The 18,441-nt window shown below is 42.4% G+C and overlaps 2 protein-coding genes across 3 annotated transcripts; one reads left to right on the forward strand and one right to left on the reverse strand.

Moving 5' to 3' along the window:
• Nucleotides 1-437: 437 nt before the first annotated feature.
• On the reverse strand, nucleotides 438-18,034 carry LOC131665999 (uncharacterized). Of its 2 annotated transcripts, none has more exons than XM_058938311.1 (7): nucleotides 17,905-18,034; nucleotides 10,965-11,114; nucleotides 5,896-6,056; nucleotides 4,829-4,876; nucleotides 4,420-4,474; nucleotides 3,509-3,948; nucleotides 438-2,019 (listed from the first exon to the last, which is right to left on the reverse strand). In XM_058938311.1, exons 1-7 carry the CDS (start codon nucleotides 18,029-18,031, stop codon nucleotides 1,771-1,773), a joined length of 1,230 nt encoding a protein of 409 aa, XP_058794294.1. In that variant the 5' UTR covers nucleotides 18,032-18,034; the 3' UTR covers nucleotides 438-1,770. The 2 variants fall into 2 exon arrangements, with proteins under 2 accessions (XP_058794294.1, XP_058794295.1); XM_058938312.1 differs by lacking the exon at nucleotides 17,905-18,034 and adding an exon at nucleotides 13,202-13,291.
• Nucleotides 14,011-16,421, forward strand: LOC131666000 (uncharacterized). Its single transcript, XM_058938313.1, has 5 exons — nucleotides 14,011-14,251; nucleotides 14,533-14,703; nucleotides 15,106-15,405; nucleotides 15,781-15,933; nucleotides 16,012-16,421. The coding sequence occupies exons 1-5, from the start codon at nucleotides 14,188-14,190 to the stop codon at nucleotides 16,077-16,079; spliced, it is 756 nt and encodes a 251-aa protein (XP_058794296.1). The 5' UTR covers nucleotides 14,011-14,187; the 3' UTR covers nucleotides 16,080-16,421.
• Nucleotides 18,035-18,441: the final 407 nt, after the last annotated feature.

Consider the following 18,441-nt stretch of genomic DNA (forward strand, 5'->3'; position numbering starts at 1 on the left):
TGGACAAATGCAATTTATTCGTGCTGTAACTCCGAGTAACAGAGTTGGCCATTAAATTTTTTCCAGCACATAGCGCGGAGAAAAACTGACGTGCAAGCAAAGCGTTGAAATACTTGCAAGTGACGAGAGTTTTTTACGAATAATAGGAGGCGCTTTCGTGCAGAAGGAAGTATTTTCATAATTGCGTCATTTCCGTTCCGTCCGTTAAGAATCCGAGTGTTCTATTTACAGTTGCATTAAGCTTTTGACAAGGGTACTTAGAGAAGGTATTTTCGAAAAATTAAAGAGAGAAAAATAGCAGGAACGGCATTCTTTTTCAATATGTCGCTTTTCTCTAAATATCTTTTTTGACTTTTTCATTTATGAAGCTACTTTTGAAAATAAGCAAGTATATAGCAACATATGATACAATAAAGTAACTAATGTATTTACGAGGCCGTAGCTTTCATGTTTTATTCAATATCATGATACAGAATGACAATGCTTACAATAAACGTCATCATAGTATTATAATTATGTGAACGATTGAGAGTTCGCTTATCGGGTTGCTGTTGATGAAAACTGAAAAATTTTATCAGCTGTGACAGGACACAATGTCATAAAAAACGTTGATTGCTCGGATTCGCGTGTACGAAGTGCTGATGTACGTGCAAGTACAAACACAAGTGAAAAAGAGGAAAGAGACAGAAATACACACGCCCGCAAGTCATTTTTAGGAATATTACGAGGCTATAGATTCGCGGCAGAAGATTTTTGGCATCCGATCAAGAAAAATCGTGCCGTCAGTACGTATTGATTCTAAAGCGTAGATAGCTACGTATGTTTTTATCTCGCCGATAGCGTATAACTATTACTCGCAATAAAAATTAAAATTGATCGCGATTCAAGAAGTAAATAATCAATTGGAATGGTCATTATGTTGCGTGAAAGTTACAAACGTCTAAAAATAAAATTAGTAAGGATTCAATCAAGTTGTTAAATATTTGAAATAGAATAACAATACAAGGCAGTCAGTGGTCTCTCTTGGCCATCTGTTTCCTCTCGACGTGTTTCCATGAGTGAGCGAGGCGCGCCGCAAAATTTTAATAAAAGTAGATTTCCTGATTTGATGTAATATCGGTTGATTACCCAAATTATTGAAAATGTATCTCAGTCGCCTCATAATTACAATCTCTAGATCTTATAAATAATGAAAGTCAACAATATTTACAGAATCAAACAAATAAATTAGCAAATAAATAATAAATCGATAAGTAAGTTAGTGATTTACGACAATGTCACAGCAGCGAGGAATCGTATTTACAACTTGGTTGAAGTTCGAGGGAATAGAATTTTTCGAAACGAGATGAAAGAAACAATGAAGTCGCGCGTAGAGCAAAACAATAAGACAATTATAGCGAGCTCGTTAAAGACATAGTTGCATCATTATCAAGCCGCTTTCACGGTCTATTCCCATGATAACAAAGAGGCCCATTTGGGAAGAACTGTTGCGTGCGTAGCTGATGGGGGTATAGCGCGCGAGTGGTGCTACGGATGGAGCAGAGATCGCGCGAAAATGCACGGCAATTTCATCAAGATTATTCGAAGCGAGCAGGAACGCCGGCGAACGGGAGCCGCACGAGGATTTTCCGTCTCGCGGCAGAGACGAGTCGGGAACTCGGTGGACGAGGCTGCGGTGTGCGAAACTCGCCGAGAGAGTCGAAGTAGGGCTGCTGTTGAAGTGCTGCCTGCTGGCGCGTGTGCGCGAGTCGCCCGAGTTAACGCAATAATTCAAGGGACGCAGGCTAACTGCTCGTAACTCAGGCACATGCCGGCCTTGTCCTCCGGCGAAGTTGCGCTGTCCTCGCTGGTCGCCGGACCAAAGGCTATTCTTATGTGGAACGGCAGCGCCGAACTTTCCACGCGACAGCCTGCACTCGCACTCGTCGTCGCGTTGCCCGCCGCTTCGGTCGTCGGCCTCTCGCACAGAGAATTTCCGCAGTGCTCAAGGTCGCAGATCCCAGCGCCGTCGTTGCCCGGCTGCAAAAGGTACGTACATTTATTGCGGCGAGCTCTCGCAGCCACTCGGCGCGCCTACACGTGTATGGGTGTTTGCGTCAGTGTTCCGCGGACGATAACCGACCTGTTGAAAGCTTTCGCTCGAGTCGAATGTCGGCGAGAGCGCGGGAGAGCCACGCCTCTTTCGTCTAGCAGAGCTTTCTACCCTTTACGTTCCTCGCGCCAAGCACGAAGACCCATTCATTGCAACTCCAATTTCGCGCACTGGCATACCTTACGTCGACAACAGCCTTGTACATCGCAGTTTAGCACATCTCGTCATTTCCTACCTAATTTTCCCTTCATTTCTCATCCTTTATTTTGCCACCCCGCAGTGGTCGAATATATTTTTCGTCCTCTGGCAAATCGAATAGTCGTTTTTTCGTCCAAATTTAATTCAACGAGTCTCGTCCTCGCCTATTTTATTCATTTCAAAAAGCGATACGATTGTTAGATTGGCCCTGCAGGTCCGGCAATTGGAACACTTTCTCGGTGAATCGAACGCAACGATGCATGACGCGTGCAACGCTATATTATAGAATAGATGAACGGCTACATCACGAAATTGAAAATGTTTTGTTCAGTACAGGGAAATATAAAGAAAGTTGAAATGTCGAGGTTCTTGTTTGTTTGTTTTTTCGAGTTCATTCAATTTCATTCTATTCAAACGTCTCGTGCTTGACGAAAGAACTCTTTTGCTAACGGAAACTTTATAGCCAAACGTACTTTGGAAATCTGCAGAACACAAAGTTACCGAAGGTACCGAAACCCGTCTCGTCCGACGCCTGTTAAAAAAATGTCAGATCAACCGTATGAAGGGGCGAGTAAACTTTCGTTTGGAATTTGAGGCGTAAAAAAGCAGCATGATAAAAAGTTTAACTATTCTAGGGTGAACTTATTAGCGCCTTCTTTCTTGTAATTTCAGCTAAGTAAGTAGTTAAGACAGGGAAGAAAGGAGGTAAAAAGAAAAGTAGAAAGAACGGTTCGCGTTGTCTAAGAGATTTGTATCTGCATCCTTGAATTGAGCCGTCTTCTTGACAAGCCTCTCAAGTGAACAATACTCCTCCAAGGAGCCATTATCTCAAAATGTTTTATCAGTGGAGAGTGTAGCTTTGCTTGCAAGTGGACTTGGCACGGCATTAAAAATTTCTTTGGTTACTTTTCCTCGCACATTTTCTGATCTCTCGGAACACAACGTGCGGATAAAAACTTTTCGTAGGTTGTCATAAAAAAACATACGGATCGTGCAGTAATGTATATCCGACACAGTATATCAGCCTTCATTAGGATCAACTAATAAACCCAAATCTGAGGAACGTTCGGTATCTATAATCTACCTGGCGCATAGCCATGTATACATTACCGTTTATAAAACTCGTTTAACGAAATTGCGGAAAAAAAGAAAAAAATCAATAATCGGACATTTCTCCCAAGTTCGGAGTTAACATACGTAAGAAGGCATTGTTCTCACCGTAATAAATTCCTCAAAGTCGCAGGGAATGAGAACTCGATCTCGGCATCGCCAAGTGGTGGCAGTTACGGCATTGATCTCCGCTCCTGTACCCGAGCCATCCTCATCCTCCTCGGCACTAATGAAGGTATTGTTGATGGGTTGCCTGGGTCCACCAATACGGAACGAGTCTTCGGAGCAAGGAGTATAGACGACACTGCACATGCCGTACTCCTGGCGTATGCAGATCAGATAGTCGTGGTTGGCAAGGTAGCGCCCGTTGGTCAAGTAGTTGAGGGTCTTGAGGGTTCCGTTGGCTGACTGCAGGTACTGTAAGCAACCGGCGGGCGCTCGCTGCTCGAAGCCCAATTGAATCACCCGCAACTCCCACATGCGCGAGGTCAAGTTGCCCAATAGACGGAAGTTTATGGTCACCGGCTCCTCGCCAATGTCCACGTAAACTGCAAGTTACCCGTTCGTGCGATACTTTCAGACTGAATTTTCTCTCTGTCTCTTTCTCTCTCTACCACGGACGATCGATTTATCCTTTCTCACTCCTCTTTCAAAGTCACTCGAGCGCGTGCACACACACACACACACACACACGGTCGACTGTTACGTGCTCTAACTTCTCAATTACTCGCTAATCTCTTCGAGCGCGCCAGCGTGACTCGTCCGATTCCCGATCGAAAACACCGAGTTGTAACTTTTGGATGACACTGTTAACGAGCCTACTGCTGTTATATACGCCACACAGGGGAAGAGAAAAGTATGGCACACGTGTAGCTTTTGCCCGGCCGTGGATGAAAGTTGATGGAGGACTCAGCCTCTCGGCAGCCGCGTGCGCGTGCGATATTCGCACAGGTACGTAGCCCGAGACTAATCACCTGATCGCGCGATGTCGTCGGCTGGGAAAGGCCAAAAATACTCACTATGCTGACCGCTATTCCATCCGCAAAGCTGGAAGGTCTTCTCGCCGGATCTCACCTGCAAGTACATTTCCCAGATATTTCATGCGTTACTCCGTGTCGCCGATTTCGTTCGCTCTGCGTCGCGGTATCCTCTCTCATCTCTCGAATCTTACAATGCCGTGCTGTTATTGCTCGCGTTTCGTGGATTTTTCTCTGCCCGTGTATGCATAAACGTGACGTTTCGTTCGCGTGTGCTCGAACTTTATCATCTTATCCGGCTGAAAGCGCGACCAGGTCGTGGCGCGAATACCAAAGGATGCGTCGAAAGAAAGTGAATCGAGATGTGCGCTCGGAGGACGTATCAAAGTCGAATAAAAATACGACGTGACGCGCGGCTCGTCGCGCTTTTAACTGCGCCAAGGAAATTTACCAGGAGGACGTCGTTGTCGCAGACTCCCGTCTTCCTGTTTGGCTGGCCCTGGAAAATCAAGAAACAAGAAGAAGAAAGTGAAAAGAAGTCGGCGCACAGTGGTCGTAGGGCAAAGCTTATCGCTGATTGAACGATGCGCGCACAAAGGAGTCGTAGCACGAGATAAGGGGCGCGGAAAGTAGCGGGCGGCCGACTGTTGCGTAAGCGGACAGCCAGGAGAGACTCGAAGCCGAGCCATGACGAGCAAGGCGGAGCTCGGCGGGGAGCAGCGCCAGCGGGTTATGGCGACGCGGTGCGCGCTCGCAAGTAAAGCCGCCGCGAGTCTTATTGTCGATGCCTGTCGAGGCAACAATGGCCGCTATCCGCCAAGTCGACGCTCCATACACGACGTCTGGTATTGTGCATTAGCCCATTCTGTGTGCTCTCGCTCGGCGGTACTAGGAATTCCGCGCTTTTCTATAATTCAACGGGAAACGAGCTGCTGCTGCTGCTGCTGCTGCTGCTGCTGCTGCTGCTGCTGCTGCTGCTGCTGCTGCTGCTGCTGCTGCTACTGCTGCTGCTGCATCGAGAGCTCGATTGCCTCCTTGAACTTTTACAAGCCCTACGCGCGCGGACATATATACGTGGGGCACCAACAGCGAGACAAAAGCAGCGTATAGTTAGAGTCGAATCAGAGCTTGCTTCTTTGCGCGCGCGCGTCATTTATTAATGCAATTCTCGCCGAGCGATATTGCGCTGCGTAACGAGGATCTGCCAGCAGAGGATATGCCTTTAATAAGAAATGCAATAATCTTTTTATCCTCTCCCCCTTTTCCTCTCCGATCGCTGACACTATCCTCGAATGCTGTCGTACAGGAGAAGCGGCTAGGACACGTAATCGAGTTTCTTCCCGATAATAATTCTCTTCAAGCGCTATACTCCAGATATCGCAGCGTTTCGTCGATTCTGTTACGAATACAAGTCAAATCATGCAAGTCTACGAAAGTTAAACTGAGTGTGAAGCAGACTATAACTGAGTATATCGTATACGACAGGCAAGTCGGTAGGGGCAATGAGTTGCGACTTACAATGTTGAAGTGAAGAAAGTCGATTCGCAGTTGACTGACTTGTGACTCGATTTTCTTGACGAGCACTGAGCAATTCATGGCCTGATCGATGAGGTCTGGAAACCCTGGACTGGTTACGTAAGTCGAATTATTCTGCACCTCTCCGCCACAGCTCGTGGTGACTTATTAAACATAAATAATAAATTGGAGACTACACAAATTTGCTCTCTCTCTCTCTCTCTCTCTCTCTCTCGTAAGGATCCTGGTCACATCGATCAAAATCTGCCAAGCTTCCTTATACACTCCTCAAGCAGCGCTTTCTGTTAATAATTTTGCGGCAAGCAAGCCCCGCAGCTTGCTTCACCCTTAATGTCATCTAAATATTCAAAGATTCACGTTCTCAGCTATGGGATTATGATGTCAAATAGACTTACACGACTCTTCGCATCGACTGCATAGGATATTACTTATGGAATAACAATATGTCCAAAATCATTATTACTGATAGTGTAGCTCTTTATAAAATTATTGACATATTTAGAATTGTAAATAAAAATTAACCGCGTCATTGTTATATTTTATGTGTATCTCAAGTTGCGTAACCCTGATTACTTAAATAATCATAATTAAATAATCAGAACTTAAATAATCAGAATAAACAGATTTTCTGAGGAGGCTGAGAACCAATCAGCGAATCGTTGAAAAATGCGAATCACTATTATTAAAATATGTAGATATTATTAGATGCGACTAAAATGCATTTTAGCGACAATTTTTAAAAGATTCGTATGCTTATATAAATTGTACATCTTTATTAGAACAAGTCTTGTAGAATAAAAAAATCAAATCAAGTCTCGATTTATCGAAAAAGGAAACGTTATTTTCAAAAAAACTCTATAATAAAATAAATGCTCACGCACGCAAGCGAGCACACGCGCGTGCGCGCGCACACACACACACACACACACACATCAACCAGAAGAGTAAAACGAGCACATTTTTATTGGCAAGATCAGCCCTTCCGCCCGAGATAAGTATTTTGTGTTTTACGATTTTCTTTTGTAGCCTCGATGTAATCGCCCTTTGGCGAAAGTCGAGAAGAAAGAAGTTTCCAAGGAAAAGGACACGAAAAAACTGAATCAAGCTTTGAAGTAGGCTAGTGATTTGATTAGTTCAAAGGGATCGATTTATGTAGATAAAAAATCATTACTTTTGTTATTTCTTTCAGCTGTATATTTAAGAGGTCTGTTATATCATTATTAAATTTACTACTGCGACATGCTTATACGCACTATCCATCACTCAGCAATGCAAACATAATATAAGCACTCGTGTTATAAAAATAACCGGATGATGAAAGTGCTCATCATCTTCAAAGAAACTTTTAAGTATAGCGCAGCCCGTTCTACGCTACAATCAACTGTAAGAAACGTTCATCGCAACGCGCGGTCTTGAACTATTAATAGCTTATACCTGAAAACTCATAGCACTAAAATTAAAATTTTTCTTCCAGCTCAAGATCTTCAAGCTTGCTCCTGCATCTTTGAATAGATATTCGAAAACTGACGGATGAATAAGCTACTTAAGATTCCAAGTGTTTTACAAAAACATTTTACGGTGTATAAATGCAACTTTTTTATGTCAACCTCGAGGCAGCGTTTTGCTTTTAAGAAATCAACCAAACAAAGCCGTTGTCTTGAATTATAAGCTTATTTGGTAAGCCGCGCTTAAATTGCAAGCTTTGCCCGGGTAAGAGGCCACGCCGCGCCAACTCTTTTTAATATTCGAGCAGCACTTGTTTGTAGTACGAATCGACCGGCTGCTCAGCCATTCGGCGAGATAAATTTTCCAACTGGATTTCCAACCGACTGCACACGATACCTATTAGCCCCTTCTTTCTCATTTCTCGTTGCTTACGTTTTCTCTCCGCTGTTCGAATACTATTTCGTTCGCTATTCGGAGCTACATTTACTTAACAGTTACTTAAAAGAAAAATATTGAACAAATTAATTATGCAACTCGACGAAAGTGTCGAAGTGATAAGTCGATCGCAAGGTCAGAGGTGAATTATTGAACGAGCTCGTCGCAAGCTCAGTTTGTCGAAACAGAGGAAAACTGGAAACTTGACACTGGAACTTATTCGCATAGAGGGCGCTGATGGGCGAACGGTGCACTCGGATAAAACTCGCGTGGGGAGCTCTTTCGAGTCCCTTCCGTATTCTCTGTGCGCTACACGCGGCTCGGCTCTTGTCAACTGGACAAGCGCTTTCTCTCGACTTGACGAGCGTTAGCTGCGCGAGGGTTGACGACCGGCCCGACGCTTGCTACACAAGCAGAACTGCCTGGCGAGAGAGCGGTCGAAGCTTGCGTTGATCGCGCGTTATCATCCCGGGCGTGGAGGTGCCGGTATAGCTGGAGAACGTCTTTGTTGGAGCTCGTCCCGTGTGCTCGAGTCTCTCGTCTTTCAACGGAATTTCGCTCGCGCGCACCCCGACTATGAATGCGAGCCGACCTTACCTCGGCCCTCTTTTTACGAGCTCGTACATTACCTGTGTGCGCAGCTTTATTTGCCTGCCTGCCTGCCTCGGCTTTCAGTTTCTCTCGAAATAGCCCATCCTCCTTTGTCCCGTGGTCCGCCGACAGTCAAATAGAAACTTCGTTTTTCCCGTGTATCCTAGGCCGCCTAAAGCTCGAAAAGCGTGACTTTGCTGCAGCAGTGCACGGTAAAAATCTAATCTTCGAGATCCAGCTCCGAGTGGCAAAAAAGTGCTTTCGACTTGCTACTCGAGCGTGATTCGTGGAGCAATCGCGCCATTTGCCGGCCCGTCTGGAGTACGCGCCGAGCATTCGTCGCTGCGAAGCCCACCAACCAAACGATCGCGCGCTACATTTTAGTATCTATATAAAACGTGGGCCGATAACTGCGCGCGTATATGCTAATGCGATGAAGTATGAATTATGCAGGCATTAGGTAGACCTCGGTCAACAGGTTTCGACTCTCTTATGTAGGGCAAGTGGCCGAACCCGACAGCCAATCGAGTATAACTGTTTCCGCGGTATACCGCCGAGAAATGTCGGCGACAACGGGCAACGGAGAGCGCAAAACCGAGAGAATATCGCCGGAGCAACGGCCCAAACTTTTTCCCGTACGCGCATTATTCCTCAAGTCGAACGGAGAAATGTTAGGATTCTTTTCCACGCTCTCGACGCTTTTCACTCGCCGCGCGTGTTATCGTATTAAATCTCGAGTTTCCGAACAATTCCATTCTAACTGTACTTTGCTATTTTAGATCTCTACGATCAGCCGTTTATTTTTCTCTTTCTTTCTTTCTTTATTTTATCTTCGCTAACGTCCACAACGTAAACGTTCTCATTTACATGGAAAACAAATAAGAAATATCAATTTGAATGAGTCTCTATCGTTATACAAATAAAATCAAACTTAACATTTTTATCCTTTGAACAAATCCAACTCTGTAAAAAAAAACTGTCAGCAAAGTAACAAGTTGTATCGATGTTTTTTTCTTTTTAATAGCTATGCTTTTTTTCTTTTAGAATGCTTGTAAACTTTTGAAAGTAGTGGGATCTATATCTTAAAACGTCCCCTATACTGTTTCCTTTCGGATGCCTTGAACGTAAGTTGAGTAAACATGTGTTCAATATTAACAGTTAAAGTTTTCGATAATTTATAACAGTTTTCAAACAGTATGAGTATAGACGTGTGGATGAGTCTTATGACACATATAGCGTGCTTATATGAACGTCAAAATTATGCCAATCGACGCAAAATTTAATGGCGCTGCTCGATACGATCAATAACGAGCGACATCTATTGCCCTGGCGTGCTCTCGAGTGCATGGCGCTGAATTCACTTTCAAAGTATGTAATTAATAATTAAATAAAGTGACCTCCTGAAATTTGATTTGCCCATCCACATAGATTCTAATAACTTTTATTCTTGCCGGGCTATCTTTGTCATTTTTCTTTTCGTAAACCTAAGACTTATACCAAAACCGGATTGGATAGCAACAAACTAATTACGTAATCCGTTGCGTAGTCGAGAATATACGTGTTTCTTCTTTTGTCATTAGCGATTATTTATGAAAAATTATTCAAACAATTTACATTGAAAACGATTATATTGAACAACTGAGAGCAACAACAAAAAAAAATATATGGAAAATAATATGTTACAATTTTTCGGCAGAGTTCAATTAGTTAAAAACGCTAATAAGCAATTCCGTGATTGCAAGTTTGTGAACCTTTGACAGTAATGAATTGAGTCTAATGAAAAATTGTTACATAGGTTTTCGTCATTTTTAAAAATCAATTGTTTCACTTAATTTATAAAGCTTTTACAAAGTAAACGATTTTTCAGTTACTTGAGCTCTGACGATAAACAACAGTAAAATACAAGTACGTTTAATTTCTCGACTTTGTTAAGGACGACGTAAATAGTTTGTTGATATCCAATCTAAATTTTCCATGGATCCTCATGGGTCTTAATGGGTTAATTTGTACTTGCAATCGATAAATGAAATATCTGCGTGGATTATAAAAAAACTGACTATGGGTGTTTCGAAGTGAGCAAACAAAAAAGCTCAAATACTGCTAAACGAACGCGATTGTTTAACGGCACATTGGAATCGAAGCTTAATTCCACGCGACGCTGGCCAAAAGACAAATCAGACAAATTGTTGCGGTGTGATTGTGTGCAGCTATGGAAAGTGAGTTAGTGATGTAGAATTTATCGGTATTCGATAATGACATATGTGTTATTACGTTAGACCGCATATTAATGAAATTCCTCATGAATATGCGGCTGCTTATCGCGTATCCGCTGAAAAGAGGATGACAGTCAACCTCCGCGTACGCGGGGATCGCGAGTGTACGAAGAGCCGATATAAGCAGAAAAACTGCAATGTAAGATTGTAAGTATACAAAAGAACGAGCGCGCGAATTGTGTGTGTAGCGATGATTTGTGAAAGCCAGCCGGCAGCAAATGAGGAGGCGCGCACGCGTATGGGAGAGCTTGATAAAACTACGTGTGCAGCTACGCGTACCGCTGTAAGAGGCTGGTTAACACTCACAGACGCAGCAGATGCCGAAGCCAAGGGCGCAAGGCCCGTGGAAGCTGCCGCGCTGGATGCGGCAGTCGTACGTGTTCATGCATATTCCGCGGCGACGCTTGTCCGACGACAAGCACTCCTCCGCCACTGGCTCCGGGAAGAATCCTAGAACTGAGCAAAACGAACAATAACAGCGAGGTTTCTCAAATGAGAATCTTCGCGCGACGCCACTCCCGCAGCAGTTCAATTCCTTGCTTCGATTCTTTTGCTCTTTACGGCATTTTCATTGGAGAGCGTTCTCGAGATGGTTTACACTTGGCAATCGCCAAGCTCTACATCCTCCAGTTCGTTTTGTTTGCGGCACAGTCGAATGAATGTGCTATCGAGCTTGTAGACGGTTAGATAATTATACCAAATTAGTTTTACATCTAATCAAATATTTACTGTACCTCTAAAGTACGACAAATTAAATCGATTTCAACGATACAGTAAACCGTTGTAACTGTCGCTTGATAATATCGTACATTTCGAACGCATCACAGTTTTGAAGAGAAAAAATTGATCATTAATTATACTTGCATTTATATTGCTAACTTTATTTTACAACATAAATGCATTTATATTACTCTATAAACTTTATTAATTATATTAACTGAAGTCCGTATACATTTAAATAGACGCGCTACTTATTATGATGATAAAATAACTAGACCCTTTCATTATCTTTTATCGTTCTATTTTGTATTCCGTTTTTGAACAAAGGACGGTAGGAAGGAAACTGTAGAGATGATAGATACAACTCTCGCTACGTATCATTGGCCTATAAAGCTACTGATAAACTTATCACATTTACTTTTGCGAAAATATTAATTTCATATTTTCTTACTCAGAGTGTTATCAGTTAATTAGATGATCGACTAACGCGAATATCTGCTTACTTTTCATATTTTCTTAAAACAAGCAGACCATCAAGTGGATCGTATTGTTCAATACTGCCAATTGAGATCATTCTTATACCACCCATTCAGATTAATTACAACTTTATTGGAAAATTTCAAATGACATATCATGTAATTTCATGTTCACTTTGATCGTACACATGAGATTGATTAAAATTATATAAATTAAATTTAGAATAATTTAAGTTTTAGAATTATAACACCAAATATGACGATCTTTCAGCTTTCGGATACAATTCAACGATTTATATGTATTGAGAAGGTGATACATTTTTCTTTGGATTTCTTCAAGAATAAGTTTCCACGAGGTAATTAACTAATGTATCTTGAAGTTTCAGAAGAGCCTTACTTGCTCAGAAAAGTTTACTCCTTGATTGGCTAGTATTTATTCGCAGCGTAAATGAAAAACTGACTGCTTCGAAGTTTATGAGTACTATGTTTGAGATGGTTTTAAAGCGAATAAAGTCCTGCAATTAGCTTACCGTAGTTTTATTTAAGCGTTTAATTCGCCGTCGATAAGAATCGGCGTAACGAACTGATTTGAACGGAGTCTCCTTCCATTAACAACGAGGTATGAGGTCGTAAACCTACGAGCTCTATCTACGCTGCGTTCGCGAAGTGCCGAGTTATCAAAATTTGAGTAGCGATCAAAGCATAAGAGACGATATAATGGGCCGATATATAAGAAGATTCAGTTTTCTCATACTAAAACTTCAAAGTATGAAAATTAATTTGATTAGCCAGTAAGACGGCAGCTAGCTTTATACATTCATCATATAATAATATACTATACGTCTGCAGTATCTTTGTTCCAACAAAAAGAAGGGGATTTCGATCGATGAAATATATATATGGCCGTTAATAAATATTTATTTTGCCGGAGTATGAAGAGTAATCTTTATGCTTGGAGGCGCGGGCAGAAAGGACATTTATAATAAATAATTCGCGGAGAGAGAAGGAGCGAGACGAGGGACACGATAAAGCTATTAAAACATTTAAGTGCGCGAAAGCTCGACTCGGCTATATACCTAGAGAAGACATTTCGTCGGTGAATTTTCGTTGGGCGCTAGCTCTTTTCAAGCGAACGATCCCCGCGTGCAGCCACTTGAATGCTCGCTCGATGCCGTTATACGCTCACCGCTGCCGCGAACTTTACACGCCCAGGATTAATTAAGAGGCGAAGCTCGTTAAATTAAAAGTCCTCGTTAGCGAATTGACTCCATTAACGCGAGGCGGCGGCGGCGGCGGCGGCAGCAGCAGTGGGTTCGCGCACACTAAAACCATTTCATTTGTACCTACCTAAGCTTTTCCTTCCTTTCCCTCGTTGCCTTCATCCTCGCCCTTGTTCGGCTCGCCGCTTTCTATTATATATCTCGAACGTGTTTTACGAGCGCGACACACAACTCGTACTGTCAGTGGCCTTCCACGCGCTTTTTTCTGTGTTTTGTCTTTTTTTTTCCGCTGCCCGTCGTCGGCCGTGAATCCAAACAAAAACGAACCATTCCGATGGTCAAAATTGGCGACTGCGACGAGCTTACAGACAGATGGTCGCCGATAAGCAGCATTGTTCCCAGCGATGCGATCGATACGCGAACGATCGCCGATGCTTCCGTAAGCAAACAACAAGTTAATCCCGTTCAATTACACGCTTCGTCCTGTTGTGTAGGCCTCGCGCGCGTTATCAACAACAGCGAAACAAAACAGAGCCTTGCATCGCGAGCAGCACGGCCGATTAATTCGATACGCGAAAAGCAAGAAAGCAGCGATCCAACTCGGAAAGCAGGACGGCTGCTGGTCTCTGTGCGTGCAAGCGCCGCACAGAGCCACGGCTGAATAATTGGCCAGCAGCAGCGGTGGCAATCCCCAGGCGAAATCTCTCGAATTGCTCTGCGCCGCTACCTGCGAGAGCTGCAAACGATTAATCGCCACGCGCGCACAAGGCAAAACCGCCGAAAGTCGGCGCTGCACGCGCCGATTATACATCGCGAGCTTCGCCTGCCACGCGCGCGCGGATAAATCAGCTCGCACGATTCTTTCGCTCCTGGCTGTCGTTCGTTAGCTAAACCATTTACGGCTGATTTTCATAGTAACTCGCGTGTCGGCACTCGAGCGCGCGAGGAAAATATTGTCGGCGTCGCGCGTACACTACACCCGGCAACGTTGTTCAACGGGGAATATAAATACGGACGTCTTTATAGCTAAACGGCCAGTCTCTCATCGACGGACCGTCGAACTCTCGAGTCTAATCTAGCAGATATCAGGCGGATTAAGTTATCTATATCACGATGGCAATCGTAGTCTTCGCTGTATCCCTCATGCTACTCGCTTCTCAGGCACAGGCTGAGTACAGTGAGTAGCTCTTGTATTGTTTTTTATAACTCAACGTCAAACGACGAGCAACATCGACTTCAACCAACCAAAAGTGATGGCGCTCTCTTTTCCTCGGGATTATCCCCGGCTGAGCTTTTTATCGCATCTACTTTCGACCGTGGAATTTGTGTGGTTCAATCGTCCGTGCGTCCGTTAAGTCGTGCGATGCGAAATATCACGGCCTTTCGAATTCAATTGAAAGCACCAAGCTGATGGATTATTCCGCGTACAAGTAATCAATGTGTTACGAATGTTCGCAGGCTGGGCAATTCCATGCCGCTCGGCATTGCAGTGTGCAAGTGTTTTGGGATCAGCGCAAAGCCCACATTTGTTCAAATGTGCCCAGGGTTATTGTTTGTGCGCCAATATGACGACTCAAACGTACGACCTGTGCTCCAACAAGGACATGATTCTCACAGCTGGGGCCTCAGGTAGATCCATCGTTTACTCGCATAGTTTTCTTCTTTTTCAATTCAAATTCGAACGTAAAAGTTTATAGTAAATTTACATTCACGGTTTTTATGTCTATTAGAAAATTAGTTGAATGTGGTTGAAAATTTCCCCCTAAAAATATTGTCACCATGGAAGCAAATGTTCAATAATATTATATGCGTATGTGATCTTGACGTTACAACGGGAGTTGGTTACAAAAGTTTGTTTACTTCCGCAAACAAGTATATCGAAATCTTGTTCGTAACCTTCGACGTACATGTTATGAACGAGCGGGTCAATCCGATTTTGTCAGAAGAAACAGCAATCAAGGCGCGACTGTCAACACGTAGCCGTCAGATCATTCTAATTGATCCTTCAACATGAGTACATTCTGCTTTCAGGACTGAGGCGCAACTGTACAGATCGTGAGGATTGTAGCTTAGTTGAGGGAGCGGATTGTCTGATTCCAGAACAGAACGACTCGAAGGACAAATCTAATAAAATTTGTCTATGTCAATCGGACAGGGTGGAAAGTGAGGATGGCCAGTCGTGTTTACCAGTGGTTGTGGAGGTTGGTGGGAAGTGTCTGGAACACTTACAATGCACCAAACGACTTGGAGACGGCGCCGAGTGTTCGGATGCACAATGCCGTTGCAAACCTACTCACCATTCCAATAACTTCAAATGCATTCGTAATTTAGGTATGTCGTCGTTTCATCACTTTGCATTTTCCACACTCGCTGCAGTCTTTTAATTGCGTTTTAACACGTCAGAGAAATGTTTCGCTGAAATTTTTTCAGGATATAATTACGTCAATTCGCTTTTCTTCTTAAATTGCAAATGTGAGATAGCAACGCTTAATTGGAATTCGGCAGATATGACTCGGATCAAATTTTATTTGTTGCGCAAATAAACAATAGTAACTTAGTACATTACCGTACACGTATCTTTCTTTACTACTTTCGTACTACTTTCGTACTACTTTCGTACTTCTGCCAATTTTCGTTTGAATGGCGTGCGAGTAAAAGTTTTGCCATCATCATTTTCCCAAATCGAATATTTCTCGATTTTTACAGGGTTTGGAGACCAGTGCAAAGTCGAGGAAGACGCCTGCTACGATAAAAATACGTTGATGGGAGAGAATCTGTTGATTTGCACTAAAAACTACGGCTGTAGATGCAAGAAACACTGGACTTACAACCAGGAGAGTCAACATTGCGAGTTTTCAAGTAAAATAGCCACTCTTACTTTCGTAAACTAACAACGCTAGTCTGCCAAGTATACAATGATTTTACTTTTTTTTTCAGGTGCATCTCAGGCAGCTGTTCATTTTGTAACTTTGTTGGTACTAATTTTAATAATTGCGCTTTTTTAACGTTACGAGAATATCTCAATTTTGTGATACGATTAATTTACAAGTCTGTTGCGTATTTTATTGTTAAGCGTTTGTTTCTCGTATTGTATATTTTTAATTGTTATATTTTAAATTGTTCTAGCGTATTTTAATACCTTGTTGCACTTTAAATTTTCAAATGTATGTTTTATTTATACAAATAATTTTTGATGAAAATACTTTTTATTGCGTTTGCTTGCGCGATATACATATAATTTTCATCTGCATCTAATTTGTTGAATAATTGTCAGTTGGAATAAAAGTAAATATGATTTTATATGTTGTCATTTCTATTTTAAAATTAGTAAAGCTATATATCAGTTATGACTTGTGCGTGTACAAATTTTCGTCCTTCAATTATTTGATCTATAAAATTACTATAATATAATGCAAATTTTATTGTTGAAATGATAGATGTTTTATTTAGAAATTAAATCATTCAAACTCTAATTTTTTTCATGAAGTATTTTTCATGATAAAAAAAGTTTTCTTAATTTATTGATAATTATCTTTATTTACTATTTGCATATCATACTTATATAATCAACAAAAATTACTTAGAAATAACAACTGGGAACTTCATAAAAATTGTATATATTCAAATGCAAAAGAATAAAATGAGAATCAGATAAAATTTGAAAATGATTGACTCAATTTGTCGTGATATCAATTTAATAACGTGAAATGATAAAATGAGTAAGAAAGTTTTGATACCCAACTCGCTGATGACATTTCGGTAAGAGGATTTTCTGTAGTATACTCGCAAGTTCTCGTGTAAATGTGAAGGCTCAATTATTCATCTAGAAGTCGTTGGCAGTAACTCGCCCCACAAACATAATACTACATTAATATCATAATAGAACTTCTTGCATACTAATGATTGTATTAACCCAAATTTCGAAACTTTTTAAAAGTGTCCGAGCACATTTAAAATATTTCAATAAATATTGGTGAAAAACTATCGTAAAATAAAATTCGTACGATATTCAAAATATATTTATAATTAATTTTATCTAAGCCCTACAATGAAAACAAAAACTTTTATTGAAAAATGTTTCAGTAATATCGAGAATACTGTACACCGACATAATAAATAGTTGTATGGCTTTTACTTAAATATAAAAAAAATCGTTACCTTTTACAATGATATGTTCGTAATTGGAAAGCTCTGCACATTGATATCATACGTCATCTCTAGCCACAGCATGGCTTTTTGTTATGAAGGAATGAATATCGACATTTCGGTGAATTTCAAAGTTGCATTTTACAAAACGGATGTATTGATGCGAGTTTAATGTTATTCGTAATTGAAATTTTTTAACAGAACATTGCAATATTCGTAATAAGTTGTAATTTATGACTGTAAACTAGATGTTGTGTGCTCGACAATTTCTTGAAGAGTTTCACCTAAGCCAAATATGCCCATTCACAAGAAAAAAATTGTAAAAATAAAAAAAATGCACCTGTTTCATGGCGACTTTTATAAAAATAAGTGATCGTTCCTATGGAGATGAAAAAATTAACCGATGAAGGCAAATATACAAAGAACGAGCAAGACACACGCATATCATAATCCGGTTACGAAGCCGTCGAACGGTGCACGGATAACTCTCGAGATAAGCGGTGATTATGCCTGCTCGGACGTGAATGGGTACATAGTCAGACACGCACACGGACTGCACACAGGACGCAACTAATCCGTGGCTACTCGGTGCGTGATATACGAGCAGCTGCGGACTCATCGTGTACTCGCGAAGGACTACGTTATATTGCGCTCAAGATTATGGGAGCACAAATGCACGCTTACCCCTGGGAACAACCGTATCCTGTTTGCTGGAGGACGCACCGGACCAAAATGGGTACGGCCACTGGTAGGTGGGCGCCGCCGCCAGCAGCAAAGTGACGAGCGAAACTGCCGGCGACAATTGCGACATGGCGCAATGGAAATTCGCCGAGACACTGCGTGCGAGCACTGGCCCACCTGCAGCATCTCGGCGAGGCCCGTCACCGTGCCCCCTCCACCTCTCCGGCCGCGTATATACCGTTTGACGAGCTCGCTCTCCACCGGGCAGGCCGAGATTCCTCGCGGAGTCGCGTGTACGTACATGCCGATTCGACGAAGGCCACTTTCGACGCGGGTTGCTCGGCGGCTCCCCTGCGCGCGCGACGCGATAACCGTTGCTCCGCTCGGCACCTCGTCGCGCTTATTTCCTCGTTTGCTCTTGTTTGCTCACACGCTCTTGTCGACGCGGTACAATCTGTCGTGATTATCGTGACGCTCGCCAGCGCAACTAGCGCGCAATCAGTTATATATCACTATACACGATTGTCTCGCTAAATATCG

Source organism: Phymastichus coffea, unplaced genomic scaffold, assembly GCF_024137745.1.
Source record: "Phymastichus coffea isolate CEN01 unplaced genomic scaffold, Cenicafe_Pcof_1.1 PCOF00055, whole genome shotgun sequence".
NCBI classification, from domain to species: Eukaryota; Metazoa; Arthropoda; class Insecta; order Hymenoptera; family Eulophidae; genus Phymastichus; species Phymastichus coffea.